The 17,428-nt window shown below is 38.4% G+C and overlaps 1 protein-coding gene across 1 annotated transcript in view; it reads right to left on the bottom strand.

Annotated features, from left to right (window-relative positions):
• Positions 1-17,428, bottom strand: part of GADL1 (glutamate decarboxylase like 1) — a 205,905-nt gene that overhangs the window by 78,512 nt on the left and 109,965 nt on the right. Inside the window, exons 13-14 of the mRNA XM_051961454.1 lie at positions 10,106-10,157; positions 1,837-1,926 (exon numbers count right to left, since the gene is read on the bottom strand). Coding sequence (XP_051817414.1) covers positions 1,837-1,926; positions 10,106-10,157 — 142 coding nt within the window. The remainder of the gene's footprint in view (positions 1-1,836; positions 1,927-10,105; positions 10,158-17,428) is intronic.

Raw genomic sequence — 17,428 nt, 5'->3', positions numbered from 1 at the left:
ATTTCCTTATACCAATGAAATAAAGGTCTGATGGAAAAAATAGAAATATCCAGAATGACTTCTTTGTAGGATTACTTATTTTTTAAAAAGCACTTATGTCACAATCTCTACTTCTTTTGACTAGATTCTAACTACTCTGTACAATGGAATATTTCTCAGTTTAAAACAAAAGCAACACTGATTTTTCTCTTAGCTCCAAGTATTTCCACACACACCCCATTCCTCAAGAAATGTCAGCAGCTTTCCATCAAAGTGAAAAATGTTAGCAGAAAGATCACGATTAAATTCTCCCTTCCTCCCATTCTGATTTCTTTTTATGGGTTGCTTACCATCAGAAATGTATTCTTAAGCACTTCTCTGCCTACATTATCCGACAGTAATGCAAGACAAGTCCCAAGGACAGTGCTAAGTGCCTGAAATAGGTAATGAACGCTCTGTCTAGACACGGATGCAGTGAATGCCATTCATCGTTTCTCGACTCCACCATCTGCCGCCAGTTTTGATAGTAAGTAGAGTATTTGTATAATGTCCATGTCCATTATATTAAAGAGAAAGAAGCTTAATTAGTCATGCATAAATAATGAAAATGATAAACTTTCGAATCTGAGGAACATTTTCAGAGTAAAACGGAGCAGAGCAAATGGGGCCATCAGTAGATTTAGCCAGTATGTCGTGACAAGGGAAGGCTGCCGTGAAGATCACAGTAGGCCACTAGGTGGCACCATGGTGCACAGAATGCTGGACTTGATGTCAGGGAGACCCAAGTTCACAATTTGGCCAAGACTCTTAGCCCCATGTGACTTAAATCTTAGTTTCTTCCTCTGTAAAATGGGAATAACAATAGCTTCTACCTCATCTTATTTTTATAGGATCCAAATGAGACCATATATGTGAAAAGAGCTTTGTAAATCTTAGAGTCTAGATATTATTATTATAATCAGAATCCCAGAGTTGAGAGCAATGCACCATTAATGTAGTCCAACCTGAACCTGGATGGAAACCCCTCCATGATCTTCTCAAAGAGTTGCAATCTAGTTTTTATTCAAAGATCCTCCAATGAGAAGGAAGACCCTCCTTTTTTCTTCTTAACTGCCTTCAATGCTATCACTGGAGACCTCTCTCCCTTCCCCTGAAAGGACAGGCAGATAAGGTATCCAATATTTTCTCGATAAAGAACAGTTTTTGACTCCCTTTGATTTAAAAGGTTCAGTGGGTAGGGACAGAGGCTTGATGAGTAGGGAAAAGCAGAGAGAGAAAGCAGCCAGACACTCTCCTACTTTATGACCAGGAATCCCCAGGAGTAGGGGGACAGGGAAGGAAGAGCCCACAGCAAGGAGACTGACTTGGAAAGTCTTCAAGATCAAATGGCATATTGTAATAACATTCTGCTCTGTTTGACACAGGTCCTTCGAACTGTAATTTGGAACACTCTGGAACCTGAGTGTTCATGGTTTCATCTCAATTTACCACCAACTCCTTCATCACCTGTTGCAGAAGCATGTACTCTGGGGTTCCCACCATTTTCCCAGCTAGAATATTAGGAAGAAAGAAGCATTTAAGCTGAAAGCAAGACTGAGAGAGCTCCTGAATAGCGACAAAAGTGTCCCCTACCCCATGCCATCTCCGCCATTCTGCATGGCTTGTTATTCCTCAGCCTTCTTAAAATGACAGCCTCTTCCTATGTCACCACAGATCTGCATAGTTGTCTCCTGTACTTAGGACATACACCCACAAAAAAATCAAAGATCAAACCTTAAGGAGGTTTGTTTATAGTGCCTGCACACAGGGGCCACTGAATTATCAGTTCCATCAATGAATAAAACTCAGTTCACTCACCAGGTTCAGCTTTGCCCAGAACTCAGGTCCTTCTTCCATCTTCCTTAAACTTGGCGGAATGTACCAAAAGCAAACGTTAGCAAACTCGGGCTGCGAAAGGAGAAAATATACAGAGTTTCCATTAACCTAGAGGGCAAATCTATATACAGTGCTCACTGCCTATCAAGGATTCAAGACAGAAAGTATAAATGTATCTCTCCATTTTTACAACACGCTTTTCTTAGCTGTTTTAATGCAATCCCAAGCCAAAAATTCTAGAGGATCAAAATCCCATTTTACATGTAAATTCAATTAAATTCAACTAACATTTATGAAAGGAGATAATACAGGCTGGAGAGTAGATAGAGCAGTGGACTTGAAGGTAGGAATACCTGGGTCCAAATACTGCTTCAGGCACTTTTTAGAAAAGAAAAGCCAGAAATCTTTTTGAATGCTTCTCTTATAAGGATGGGAATATAGTCTGCATAGACTAGGAAGGATGATGTGAGAGGACACTAGAATCAATGGAAAACTCCAGAGCTGCAGTACTTTGGCTAAATGACTTAACCTGTGCTAGCTTTTGTTTCTTCATCTGTGAAATGAGGGGGACTGGACTCAATAAACTTTAAGGTTCCTGTGGGTTCTAGATATTTGATCCTATAAATGAATGAATGAGGCAAATACTAAACATATACTATCAGCAAGTGTATGGGTAAAAAGTCAGGGGGATGCAGCTAATGAAGTTAAATTGATGGGGAAAAGAAGAATATGAAATAGGACTGGAGAAAATATCAAAGCAAAAGCTGGCTCTTTGGCTTCGTTGGAAGGAACCTTAAACAGGAGCTAGTACACACCTTAGCAAAGCATAAGTGTTGTCTATAACCTCTCCATCAAGTAGTCACCATGTTTCCTTGAAAACGTCTAGTGAGGGGCGGGTGGCTCAGTGGATAGAGCACAGCCCTGAAGTCAGGTGGATCTGAGTTCAAATGTGGCCTCAGACACTTAACACTTCCTAGCTGTGTGATCCTGGGCAAGTCACTCAATTCCAATTACCTCAGGGAAAAAAATAAATATATCTGAAACCATCTAGTGACTCACTATTCCTCAGGGCAGCCCTGTCCACATTTGGATGGCTGTCATAGGATGTTGGTGCTTCTTGCAAATTGGCCTTCTTGTAAATTTCTTCCTCTGGATCTGCTTTGGAACCTGATCAGGACAAGGCTAATATCCCTTTTCTGGGTGAATTCCAGAATCTCAGATTCAGAATGACCTGGCTATTTGCTCTGCTGCTCCCTATTTTCCAAGCCTTTTTCTTTTCTTTTTTTCAGTCTAAACAGTCCCAGGTGTTTTAATAGATCCCTTCCTATAAAGAACTGGTTTCTGGTCCCTTGACCAACCGGGTCACCTTCCTTCATCTCTACTTTAGCTTGCCAATTTCTTTCCTTAAATACTTCACTCAGAACTGGAAAGAACACTCCAGCTATGTCCCGGTGGACCCAGAATGCAGCAGAACTATTTCCTTACTCAAAGTAGAGTTGGCCTAAATCCACACTGGTCATTTTGACCTCTCACACTATTCATTTATGCTGAGCTTGCAATGCACTAAAACTCATACAACTTTTTCTTCCTCATGGGACATGCTTTCCAATAATCTCGCTCTCATTTTCATTTGAAAACCAAAAACTAAAAAAACAAACAAAAAACCCCAAGATATGGAATTTTGCATTTTCCTCTTTTAATTTCTTTTTGTTTCAGTCCATTAGGCTAATCTGTTGAAGTCTTTGAAGGATTTCCATCCCCTGATTCGATGGCTATTCCACACAATTTTCTGTCACCAGTGTTTGAGGAGCATGCATAGATATCCCTTAATCCTGGTCATTGTTCATGGGCTGAATAGAATCAGGCCAAGGACAGAGCCCTGGGGCACTTCACTAGAAAGTTCCCTCCAGGTCAACATTGAACTATTCATCAACGTGCTATGGGAGCAGTCAGTTCCAAATGCACTCAACTCTAAAATCCTGCAGTCCCTATCAATCCCAGTAGGAAGAGATTTTGTTGGATGTCTTGTTGACTTCCACATTTGTTGTGTTCATGGAATTTCTTTCTCTCTTTTTTATTAAAGTTTTTTTTTTTATTTTCAAAATATTTGCATGGATTACTTCAACATTCACTCTTGCAAAATCTTGTGCTCCAATTTTTCCCTCCCTTCCCTCCACCCCTAGATGGCAATTCAATATATGTTTAACATGTGCAATTCTTCTATACAGATTTCCACATTTATGCTGTATGAGAAAAATCAGATCAAAAAGGGAAAAAATGAGAAAGAAAACAAGATGCAAGCTAACAACAACAAAGGTGAAAATACTATGTTCTGATCCATACTCAGTCCCCACAGTCCTCTCTCTGGGTGCAAATGGCTCTCTTCATCACAAGACCATTGGAACCCGCCTGAATCATCTCCTTGTTGAAAAGAACCACATCATCAGAACTGATCATTGTATAATCTACTTGTTATGGTGTACAATTTTCTCTTGGTCACTTCACTTAGCTCCCTCAGTTTCCCTCAGTTCCTGTAAGCACTCCAGGCCTTTCTGAAATCATCCTATTGATCATTTCTTATAGAACAATAATATTCACAGCATACATATATCATAATTTCTTCAGCCATTCTCCAACTGATGGGTATCCACTCACTTTCCAGTTTCTTGCCACCACAAAGAGGGCAGCCACAAACATTCTTGCACATGTAGGTCCTTTTTTCCTTTTTTGATCTCTTTGGGATAGAGACCCAATAGAGACACTGCTGGATCAAAGGGTATGCACAATTGGATAGCCTTTGGGCATAGTTCCAAATCATAGCATTTCTTTCTAGTGCATTAGTGACAGAGAGAGGAGTAGACTTGTGATGTCATTGATAGAATCAATTATTGTGAGTCAACAAGCACTGCTAGCCACTAGGTGAGTGCTGGGAATACAAAGAAAGGCAAAAACATAGTCCTAAGAGAGAAAAAAATCTATTAACACAAGCCAGGATCTTTTTTTTTTTTTTGCATTTTATAGTGTTAGTGAGTTACCTAGATGATTATGAAGTTAAGTGACTTACCTATGGTCCTACAATCACTGTGTCAGAAACCAGGTGTGAAACTAGACTAACCTAAGTCTTTTCTAGAGTAGCTTTGTGCCAGGCTCCCTCAGGTCTTGTTGAAGAAACTTATCAGAAAGGGACAAGGATTTGATCTGGTTCCTCATGTTCTTAGTGACTCCATGATGGTCCCTCATCCTTTATCAAGTCTTCCTTTAATAATGCTTGCTACTCTCTTTTGTTCCCACCAGGAATTGACATCAAACCTACTGGCCAACAGTCTGAATTATCTCCCTTTCTACTCATTCTGAAAGCCAAAGCAGTATCAGCTCCTCTCTGGTCCCTTTGGCTAATATAACATATTAGCAATGGTTTAACAATCACATCTTCATATTCTTTCAGCACCAAAGGAAAGCCAGACCAAACAGGGTACAAATTAAGGTTACTAAATAGCTCCTGCCTCAGATTCCTGCTCTTTTTTGCTCACCGTGCATCTGATTCCTGACTCTAGGAGTCTGGTATTGATCCCTGGATCTCCCTTGTGGGAAAGTCCTGTCTCAAACTGCCATTGCCTTCCAAGCTGGCTCTTCTTGGTTTGCCTTTGGTTTCTCAGTGACACCTCCCCAGGGGAGCTATAAGCACCTTCTAAAAGTACCTTGTCTGTATGATTTTGGCTTTCTTTATCCATCACTTTTCAGATGAGACCCTCAGCACTTACTATATAAAGTATTGTTGGGCTCATCTCAGATATTGGGAACACTCAGATACTATTCAGACTGACTTTTTAGACCTATGAAAGGGATCCAGAACCCTTGAAGAAATAAAATGTCATATCTATTCTATACAAAAGGGATGAATCCAACATCAGACCTGTTGAAAGACTTTCAAAGCGAATATTCTATCAGGTTTAGCCAGCATGGGTCTACTATGAACAAACTCTGAAAACCTAACTTTATTTCTGGGATTCTTTTATAAGGTTTCCAGACTGTTAAAGCAGAACAGTAAAGGTACCAATATATCCGGTAGGGCATTTGGCAAAGTCTTTCAAGAAAGAATTGTTGGCTTGATGATAATCTGTCTATCTACAAGGAGGAGATCAGGGGGATTTACCACTACAGCAAAATCATTTCCAGAGTATTGACTTAGAAGGAATGATAAGGTTAGAATAGATCATTGATTCTCCACTGGTGGGAAAGGATAGCGCTATCTGAAGTACTATAAATGGGGACAATGAGGTGGCCAGGGCCAATCAGTGGGTCACAAGACAGCTGTCAAAAGTCCATAATGGCAGGATGAGATCAGGTCTAGAGATGCAAGATCTTAAGAATCCAGAGATCATAGGAATCCAATAGCCAAAGTGAGTGATCAATGGCTGGGAAGGAACAGAATCAAAATTGAGACCCCACATTGCACCATATTCTTTTGTTGTTGTTGTTGTTGTGCCATATTCTACAACTAAGACATTTATGATCGTAACTTATTACCATCGCTCATTATCTTTTTTGCCTTATCGCACATTAGACTTTGAAGCACCTAAGGGCAGACACTTGGTCTTATCTGAACTTTATACCACTACCAACACCCAGAACAGTGGTACACATCAAGGAGATATTTAATAAATGCTGAATTGACTTGAAGGGAATTGAAACAGAAGTATAAAAATAAGACCCAGTCCACAAATTGGTCCTTATCAGTCCATTCTCATTAGCCCACCTAACTGATGAATGGGCTAACGGTATAGGGAACCTGGAAGGACAGATCAGAGATCTAGAGGTCAAGTTACAGAGAGCCCCACCTCTTCTTAAAGTGACTTTGGTACTTGGTATTTAGTTTCATCATCATTACAACTGTTACTTTATGGCACTCTTAGATTTGTAGAAGGCTTCATGTACCTCACCTTATTTGAGCCCTTGAAGGACATTGCTGTATGGGGTTGACAGGTATTATCAATTCTCTTTTTCCTAGTGGGAGGCAAAGTGATTTGTCCAGATCACGTACTGAAATATGAGCTTAAGGCAAAACTGAAAACCATTCTTCTGATTCCAAAGCCAGTATCTGTCTTATACATCCTCTTACTTCTGACTATAGAGATGCTATTTAAGGCCATTCTAACTAAAAGGTACTAGTTTAATTCAACATGCATTTATTAAGCACCTACTCTGTCCCAGGAACTGTGCTAATAATTAAAGATAAAAATGAAATAGTCCTTGCTCTCAAAGAGCTAACATTGTATTAAAAGAGACAACATTTTTTTTTACATCTGTATAAACTGTGTCTTGAAATCATCAAGGTGATACAATAAATAGAGCATTTGACTTGGAGTCAGAAAGAACTGGGTTCGAATTCAGCCTCAAAGTCTTACTGGCTGTGTGACCTAAGCAAGTCACTTAAGTGTTTTTGTCTCACTTTCCTCATTTATAAAATAAGCTAGAAAACGAAATGGCCAACCACTCCAGAATCTGTTCCAGGAAAACCCCAAAATGACATTTCAAAGATTCAGTTACAACTGAGACTACTAAACAACAACAAAATAAAATCTCAATTAACCAAGTGTTTATTGGTGCTTATTATATATCTAAAAGTATCTAAGTGGTGCAGTACATCAAGTAATGGACCTGAATTCAAATCGTGGACTCATCCTCTGATTACCTATGTACTTCATTTCTCTAAATCTCAATTTCCCAATCTGAAAAATATGGTTAATAATAGTCCCTCCCTTACAGAGTGGTTGTGGGGAGCCAATGAGACAATAATTGTAAAGCACTTCACCAACATTAAAGTGCTTTATGAAACCTATGGTAATGATGATTGATAGTGATGAAGATGATGGTTATGATGATGATGGGGATGGGGATGATAAAAATGATGGTGTGCCAGGTACTACTGTATCTTGTTGGGAGCTCATACGAAAATGGAAGTTTTTCCTGGCTTTGAATAACTTCACATTCTACTGGGTTACTCCTGCCAATACAGAAACATGGAGAGAAAGGAAATCCAAATGGAAAGAAACAGGGTTCTCCCATGAGCTGGAAAAGAAGCCTGGGACTAATAATGTAAGAACAAAAACACCTAACAAGATATATCTGCTCAGAATCTCAAATTGAATACCAAAAAAAAAAATTAAAGATGTGATTTTCAGGTGCCTGAAAATAATGAGCACTTCCTTTGAAATGGTAACTTCCTTTGCTGTCAAGATAATATGTATTATTCTTGCTTCTGACAGTAAAAAAAGAAGAAGAAGAAGAAGAAAGAAGGAAAGAAAAAGTAAGAAAAAAATTTCAAGTACTCTGCTTTCCACATTGAGAGCAGCTCCATACAGTGTTTTCAATATTTCTCTTGACATTGTCAGCCTTAGAGCCTTAACTACAACCTAGAAAACAGTGACGATTACTGCTATTAGCCTTTTTCTTAAGAAAAACAATTTTCCATTACATCAAATGCATTTTCCAGAGAAAAGGGAACCGTTCACATTATCCATCCACTTTACTATAGAAAAATGCAGAAAAAAATTATTCTAACCATGCAAGGAAGGATTGTGCTCTCCATGCCCTCTCACAGCCTTTCAGTGAAAATCTACCTAATACATGGAAGAGACTTCTTGATAAATCGTGGATACCAATGAAGCAGTAAAATTTCCCATAAGTATTAGAGGGCCAAGCTAGAAGTCTAATCTTTAGTTCCACTGAATCTGACAACTACTTTATTGCTTTATGTCATGCTAGGTAAAGGAAGGGGTGTGCTAGTAAAAGGTTTTTTAACAATCTGTTCTCTGAAAAATATGACAAGTACCCATCACACATTTTTTAAGTATAATCTGCATCAGTAACATTTTCTCTATCATTTTAGTAATCTTAGATATTCAACAAATCAGTCCTTGATTTGTAGGGCTGGAAAACTTATGAGGTGGAAATGCACCCATTGAAAATTTAGCAATGATGTCTCACAAGCCTGGAGGATTCAGCTCTAGCAACCACTGGATATGGGACATACAAAATGAAATAAAGCTGTCCTGCCTTCAAAGAGCTTATGTTCCATCAGACATTTTCAAAATGTATGTTCTCAATTTATTATTGCTATTGTGATATACATTATTATTGTAACATCTGAGAGACAGGACAAGATAGTAGATAAATCCTATTTCTAATCCTGATTCTGAGGGAGGAAGAGATTGCCTCTGTCACATCCTAGCTTTGTAAGAGTACATAAGTCATCATGTCATTTAATTTCTTGTGGCTCTTGTTGTCATTGCAGCTATTGCTGTTCAGACTTCTGGGCAATTTTCTAAGTCTACTGATCATAGAAAAATTGCTGATCTGGATTAGAGACTCACAGACTTACAGCTGGAAGGGACCATCTAGTTTGGCTCCTCCATTTTATAGTGGAAGAAACTAAGTCCCAAGAGTTTAACTGACTGACTCAAGGTCAGATAAATAGTAAATACCAGAATCAGAATTGAAACTCATGTTTTCCGACGCCAAATATCAGCACTCATACCACTATCAACAGAGGGAGATTCTATGCTGGGAGGCGCTTACAGTATCACATTGTAATGCTTTCCACCCAGCAACTTGTGGTTGCTACTATTTTGCAGATCTGGAAACTGAGGTTGGAAGGGATGATGAGTTATTGGAAAAGTCAGAACTCCCAATACAGGGCTTCTGACCCCAAGATCAGAAGTTATTCCCAGCTGCCCCCCTATGTTAAAACCCAAAAAATACTGTGTCACTCATTTTTTAAACTTCATGGACAAAAGAATCTCCATTTTGTTGTAGCTCAAATCTGATAGGATGGGAAAGAAAAGTAGTTCACTCCTTTAAAAAGCAAACAGAGGAATAAGAATCTTTTCCCATTCCTTTAAGGAATTGCATCCTAACAGATTTTACATATTTTTATAGTCTGAATAGTCCGTGGAGTCAATAAGCAATTTGTATATAATAATGTCATAATTTATTCTGCAGAATCCTGGGTTAATTATTGGCGACCACTTTGATTTCCGTTGCTTAAAAGCATGCGTGTGTTCTCAGTAGATCCTACAGAGGAAAAGTATTCAGTAATAGAGTAAATTAACATAATGGACTCTCTGAATTAAGCTAATGATTGATTTCCACCAGCTATAACTCCAGCAAAGAGTAACAGAAGAGAAAATGGCCACCTTTATCCCTGTTGATTGACAAAAATCACTAACAAAACAAGCCTATGTTGACTTACCTCTAAAAGCAGTCGGAATCCTTCCCTTTTCTTAATTTCCTCCACAAGGTACCTGTAATTAAAAAACACAACTGCCTCAGAAAGGGAAACTCCAAAGCCAGGAGTATTTCAGGCCCAGAATATTATTGTAATCACCGTTCTGAACATATAATCTTTGATTTAGAGTTATAAAAGTTCTTGGAGGCTATTGATACTGACTATCTCATTTGGCAGATAAAGTAACTGAGGCTCAGAGATGTTAAGTGACTTGCCCAATGTCAAACAGCTTATGTATAAAATGGGATTTGAATACAGGTGTTGCTGATTATATATCTAGGTCTCTATCCACTATGTGAGAATGCCTCATCAATGGACAGACACGTTATTCCAGAAACTCAAATAATTCTTGGATTTCTTGGAAGGTGAGTGAGAAGGTAGAAATTTTGTCCAGAATAAGCAAGAAAATCATTCATCTCTAGATGAGGAGGGGCAAGTGAGATAAATGGACTTGAAGATAAGAATTAGCAAATTAAATGTAGTAAGACTCTTCCAAGTCATAGGATCTTAGATCATAGAATCATATTTTCAGAACCAGAAGAAGCCTGACAGATTATTGAGATTACCACTCTATATTACCCAATCTGGGGGCATTGTCCTGACCTCTAAACTTTAATATTGTCTACTAAGAAGCCACCCAATGCTACCCATAAACTAGCCAAGCATCTCCTGTGTCTCCACACATTTATAATCATAAATCTTCTAATCTCACCACAACTCTGTAAAAGTCATGGGTCCCAAATTCTTTTTCAGCTGTAATATTCAGTGGCAGAATGGAATAACCTTGCCCTGTCTTCAATCGCTTTCAGGGTCAGCTGGCATTTAGTATTGATCGACTGATAAAAGGAGATCCTGGAGACTCATTCCCAAATGGGCAGTAATATTGGGATCAAATCTGTGCTCTATTGCTTGCCATGCAGATATTACTTTACTTCTCATATCTATAAAATAACAGGATAAACTAAAATCTCTTAAACTGTGATCCACAGATTAATGGATACATTTTAAGGAGCTGATGACCTTGGGTAAAAAGATTACATCTTTATTTTCATTAACTTTTAGTTCCTTTTGTAATCATTTGTATTTTACTTTATTCTTTTAAAACATTATTCTGAGAATGTTTCATCAGATTGATAGAGAAGTCCATGGCACCCCCAAAAATGAAGAACCCTGACTTAGAGGATCTTTAAGGTTCCCTCCAGATGTTTTATAAGTCTTTTACAGTTTCTCACCTTCTCCTGCCACTTTAAGATCTTGCCTTTCCCCAATGCTTTGGCTCCCCAAGTCTGACCACAAGTACTGGGGTCCCTCTTTCCCCTTTCCCTCTCCTTACTAGTCTTCATCATTTTATTAAAGGATACCCTTGGGTTCACTGAGCCACTTCAGGCTTCTGAAATCTGTCATCTGTATTCAGCCTAGCCTGCAAATTTTAGTGCAAATGTGGACTTGCATGATTCATCACAGATACCCACCTGAGTATAGGTGTCTTTAGCATGGGTGATTTATTCTAGATTTCTCCTCTTCTCAGTCACAGAAACATAGCCCTTACTACAAAAGCCACATCATTTCCCACTTAACCTTTTTCTCCCTGGCAACAATAAATCTCTCAGTCTCCTTGTGAGTGAACAGAATGCATTCCTTCGTTGGAGATCTTGGGCCTAGGGAATAGATAAATGAGCCCCTAGGGGTCAGCACTGAGGAGAGCTGCTGAGTTGTTTGTTGTTGCTATGAAGACTGATGCCCATGATTCTTCAGTGTACCGCTTTAAAAATCACCCCATGGCGAATACCCATTTAGCCTGATTGCTGAGACATACCACAGCAGGCCAGCCTTCCCAATGGGTAGCTGCAAACGTGGCAAAATGCTTTTGTTTTTCTTCCCCTGCTGAAATGCAGCAAGTATAATTCTCTGTCTTGTGTCAAACAGAAGTGGTATTTTCCAACCTGTGAGGTTCAGAATTGTTTTCCCCATTAGAACTGAGCAAACATAATGTAGTGGAAAGAGTATCATGAGTAGTGGGCTTGAGAGTAAATTCTGAGTAAGGAGGACTCAGGTTTAAATCTCATCTCAGATACTTATTAGCTGTATGATCCTGATCAAGTCACTTAACCAATTTGTATCTCAGTTTCCTTATCTGTAAAATGAGAGAGGGTAAAGTTAATGGTCTCTTCCAGTTCCAAAGCTATGGTCCTATCATTTGGAATTTGATAAATTTGGGGGAAAAGATTACATCTTTTTTTTCATTAATTTTTAGTTCCTGGGTTCTGACATTTGTCATCTCTGAAAGCAGGTAAAGTCATAAAGGCTTAGCTGTGCTTCAGTTCCCTCATCTGTAAAATGAAAGGGTCAGACTCAGTGGTCTCTAATGTATTTTCAAGCTCTGAGGATCTAATACCTGATAGGAGAATTTTACTTTGCATTCCCCACTTCAGTACTCACCAAGCAGCCCAGAGATGATAATGAATGATACTGGGAGGGAATTATATCTAGTACTTCTATGTTTGTAAAACATTTTACCTGCCTTATTTCATTGGATCCTCATAGGAACTTACTTTTTTTCTTTTACATATCATAGGTTTAGATAAAGAGTTAGTTGAGACCTCAAAGACCATAAAATCATGCCCTCCTTTACAGATGAGGAAACTAAGGTAAACAGATGTTAAATGACTCACTGAACATCACAGAGTTCACAGATTGTTGCCATTTTTCCTTCATTCTCAAAAAGGATCATGACATCTGGAAGGTGATGACAGGAATTGCAAGTGAATTGGATGTAAGTGAGATAGGGCTATGCAAAGTCACCAGCTGCTATCTTTCCTCCTTGTAAGTTTCAGAAATGGGATTCAGGTCTGAGTTTCCCTTGGCCACACTCTCTTATTATCAAAGCTAACATTTCTAATACAATATTGAATAGTAATGGTGATAATGAGTAACCTTGTTTCACCCCTGATCTTATTGGGAATGGTTCTAGTTTATCCCCATTACATAGGATAGTTGCTGATGGTTTTAAATAGATGATATATCAGTCAATTTAAGGAAAACTCAATTTATTCCTATATTCTCTAGTGTTTTTTTTAATAGGAATGGGTGTTGGATTTTGTCAAATGCTTTTTCTGCATCTATTGAGATCATCATATGATTTCTGTTAGTTTGGTTATTGATATAGTTAATTATGCTAATAGTTTTCCTAACACTGAACCAGCCCTGCATTCCTGGTATAAATCCTACTTGGTCATAGTGTATTATCCTGGGGATGACTTTCTGTAATCTTATTGCTAATGTTTTATTTAAGATTTTTTGCATCACTATCCATTAGGAAAATCAGTCTATAATTTTTTCTCTGTTTTGACCCTACTTGGTTTAGATATCAGCAGCATATCTGTGTCATAAAATGAATTTGGTAGGATTCCTTCTTTCCCTATTTTTCCAAATAGTTTGCATAGTATTGGAATTTACTGTTCTTTAAATGTTTGGTAGAATTCATATGTAAATATATCTGTTGGCCACACTAGCCATTGTTTGTTGTGATTATGGGGTTTATGGACAGTAGCTTTGGGGTTATTATTTTAAGATATTAGCAGCTGAAAGAAATAACTGATGAGAACTGAATAGGTTGCTAATATGCATTGTTAAAGGTGGCTTCTTTACCAGAAAATCCAAAACCAATTTTGTGGAATATGACTGAACAACAAGAGCCCATAATCCATGAGTTTCACCTGATTCCATTGAAAAATGCATAAAATTACAGAGTCCACTCCAAATGTTCATAAGGACCTGACCTATGAAGGACCTATGGTAGAGCATTCCAAACTCATATTTGCCTGATAAGTCACAGTCAGTCTTGACTAACATAGTGATGTCATTTTCAAGAATGTACAATAACAACCAATTAACCAACCAACTAGCAAAGCTCATTGTACACAGACTCTGTGAGAACTGGTTAAATGATCTTCCAGTTCCTTTTTCTTTTAATTTTATGATCTTGAACCTATCAGTGTAGCCTAAGGGCTAAGGGATAGCCTCAGTATTAGGAATCAACAGGAATAGGTTGAAAGCTACATAGTAATGAGTAGCTAGAATTTATATATGATTTACCTCTTGGGTAGATCAGTCTAGTCCAAGGGATCTTAATCTGTTTTGTTTTATTGATCCCCTTGGTTGTCTGGTGAAGCTTGTGAACCCTTCTCAGAACAATGTTTGTGAGTGTTTAAAATAAAAGCAATTTTATTACAAAGAAATTACAAATGAAAAAGGAAGCAAAGCACTAAATACAGTCATCACAAAATATTCACAGATCTCAGGTTGAGCACTCCTGATTTTACCTAGAACCACAAGATTGTCCTTTAGGAACAATATATACAGAAAAAAAACCCTATAATGCAAGTATCACAAAACTTTGCCAGTGGAAAGAAATGTGTTCCTTAATTCTTAAGGTCAAGATGCTATTCCTAAATTAAGCCAAGTCTAAATTCAGTAACATTGAAACATTATCACTATGGCATCCACATAATCCCCACTATAACCTATCAGGAAGAAAGGAGACACAGCTGGTCAAGCAGTTAAGGAGGCTGGCGCAGTGCCCAGGGAAACTGACAGCTCATGACACGATGCTGCTAATGCCCACTGAAGCCGCTAAGAGATCACCGCATGGAATATGCCTTATCCTTGAGACGCTGCCTGGGTAAGGCAATTCTGCTTCTTGAAGAAACAATGTCACTTTCACTTAGAAATGAGCCCAGGTAAATCCTCACTATCAAAAATGTGGATCTCTCTATTCTGTATCCTGGGAACTCACTTACCTTGGGCCAATATGCTGGAAGGAAATTACTTTTAACTACCATCAGGCAGCAGTTTCAATTGATTAAGAATGCCTTTCCCCCAAAGGAATAACCCACTTGGCCACATGTGCAAACGCATACAAGAAAAGATGGCCCCAGAATGAAGAAGGGACTATAGCTTCCTTGGGAGGGGGTTCCGTGAACTTTCTGAGCAGCTTAAAAATAAAAGCAAAATACTAAAAGGAAGAGCTCTCCGGCGTATCTTCCAACACTTGGTAATTTAATGTCCCTGTGAAGTGAAACTCCTAAAAAAGAGCTCGTGTGGGTTGGCCCTGGGCACCAGCAGAGGGCCATGGTATGCCTTTGGCCCATGTTAAGGATGACGGGTCAGATGTCAGTTGTATGAAAGGTTAAGGTAGGTAGCTGGCTATAATTTGCATTTGGAAAGAGGGAGATTCTTTTTCAAGTATTGGTATATCGGTCACAGAGTCCACAGCTGCACTTACTGAAATACGTGGGGGCAAGAGAGAGGGGTCCTGGGCAAGGAATCAGAAAAACCTGAAGACTGGTCCTAGCTCTTCTTCTAAGTGACATATGGCTCACTTTCCTCATCTGTAAAATGGGATTAATAATCCTGACTCTCATGATTCCTAAATTGTTGTGCAGATAGAATGGGACTGTGTGTAGACTTTGGGGGACAGCAAGTATAACACTTTGAGATGTGCAAAACACTTTAGATATTATCATCTGGATTCTGACAACAGCCAGGTGAAGTAAGTGCTATTATTATCACTATTTTATTGCTGAAGAGAATAAACCTGCCCAGAGTCATACAGCCAATAAATGTCTGTAGCAAAATTTGAACTCAGTTTTTCCTCATATAATACTCTATCCATCACACTATACTATGTAAGTATAAAGTAGGTTGCTAATATGAATTATCAGAGGGGCTTCTTTACCAGAAAATCTACACCAATGAAATAATGGTTGGAAGAATTTATCCATCTCTACCTGTGTATATGTATATGTATGTATGTATATTTAGAAGTTCAGCTATGTATATATACATCAGATTTAACCTCCAGCAGAAAATCTGCATATATATTGACTGAAAACAATAAAGCCAATCTGAGACAGATGTGAACTTCAAGATAAATATTATCGTTATATATGTATTTCTAAGTAGCTGAGGCACTACCCATTCAATCAAAAGTATTCAAGAAAAAAAGTGCAGGATCATTAAAGATAGCATTGGAAAATCCCATAAGGCTTATATAGACCAATTCCCTCATTTTACAGATAAGGAAATTGAGAACCAGATTATGGGAAGTGATTTGTTCAAAACCACACAGCAGCCAGTAGTGAAGTAAAGTACATGACTTCCAATCTAGTGCTACCACACTGCAGTGTCAACCTCATCTATATTTGAATCCCCTAAGACAGGATGGGAAAAATCATTTACCATAATTTCTAGGATTTTTTTTTTACAACAGGCTAGAATATAGTATCAGCATGGCATATCTGGTCAGTAATCAGTATTCCTTGATACAGAGAGATTTTCAGAATCCCTCCCAAATTATCAGAAGCATTCATCCTAAATGTTGTTCCCATAGGGACACAGCTTGGTCTGAAGGATTATTTCACATTTTAAAACCCCCATGTGAGTGATGTTCCAGAAAAGATAAATTCAAACACATAAGGAAAATGGCCTCCTTGAAACTCTTAAAACATGCTTTCCCACAGTCTGTTCTCATTGAAAACTTTTATGACCATTGACTGGGATATCTCATTGGACAGTCCTTCTGTCAAGAAGGGCCATCTTCAAAGTTTTGAAATAGATTAATAACGGATCAGACACTGAAGTGTATTTTATATTGGGTCCAGTCATTTAAATTCTCAGAAAACTGTATTTTAACAGAAGGAAATTAGGGCAGCATGGTATAATAATAGCTATCATACTACATTAATTATATCATATTATTATCATAGCTGGCATTTGTATAATACTTTAAAGTTTGCAAAACACTTTATGTTATATCATTTTATCCTCATCACAACCCTTAAAGGTAGGTGGCATGACCCCATTTTTATAGTTGAAGAAACTGAGGCACATTGAGACTAAGTGACTTGCTTGGGATCACACAGCTAGTAAGTAACTGAGAGAGAGAAAGAAGAAGAAAGAAGGAGGAGGAGGAGAGGAAGAAGAGAAGGCGGGGCATCAGCAGGAACAGGAGGAGGAGGAGAAGGAAGAAGAGGAGGAAGAGCAGGAGAGAGATATAGAGAGAAACTGAGACAGAAAGACACACAAAAAGAAAGAAACAGAAAAAGATGAAGGGAGGGAGGAAGAGACAGAGAGAAAGACAAAAAAATTGAGAAGGAGAGAGTCAGAGAGACAGAGAGAGGAACTGGCTGGCACCAGCAGTAGAGTCAGTGGCAAGTAATGGAGAGTTTAAAAGTGACCAGAACTTTTGAAGACCCAGATTTTTGGAGTTCATTGAATCATAGCTTT

The sequence above is a fragment of the Antechinus flavipes genome, chromosome 5 (genome assembly GCF_016432865.1).
Source record: "Antechinus flavipes isolate AdamAnt ecotype Samford, QLD, Australia chromosome 5, AdamAnt_v2, whole genome shotgun sequence".
NCBI classification, from domain to species: domain Eukaryota; kingdom Metazoa; phylum Chordata; class Mammalia; order Dasyuromorphia; family Dasyuridae; genus Antechinus; species Antechinus flavipes.
Note: the sequence above shows the minus strand (reverse complement) of the source record. Positions and strands in the feature narration are given on the sequence as shown.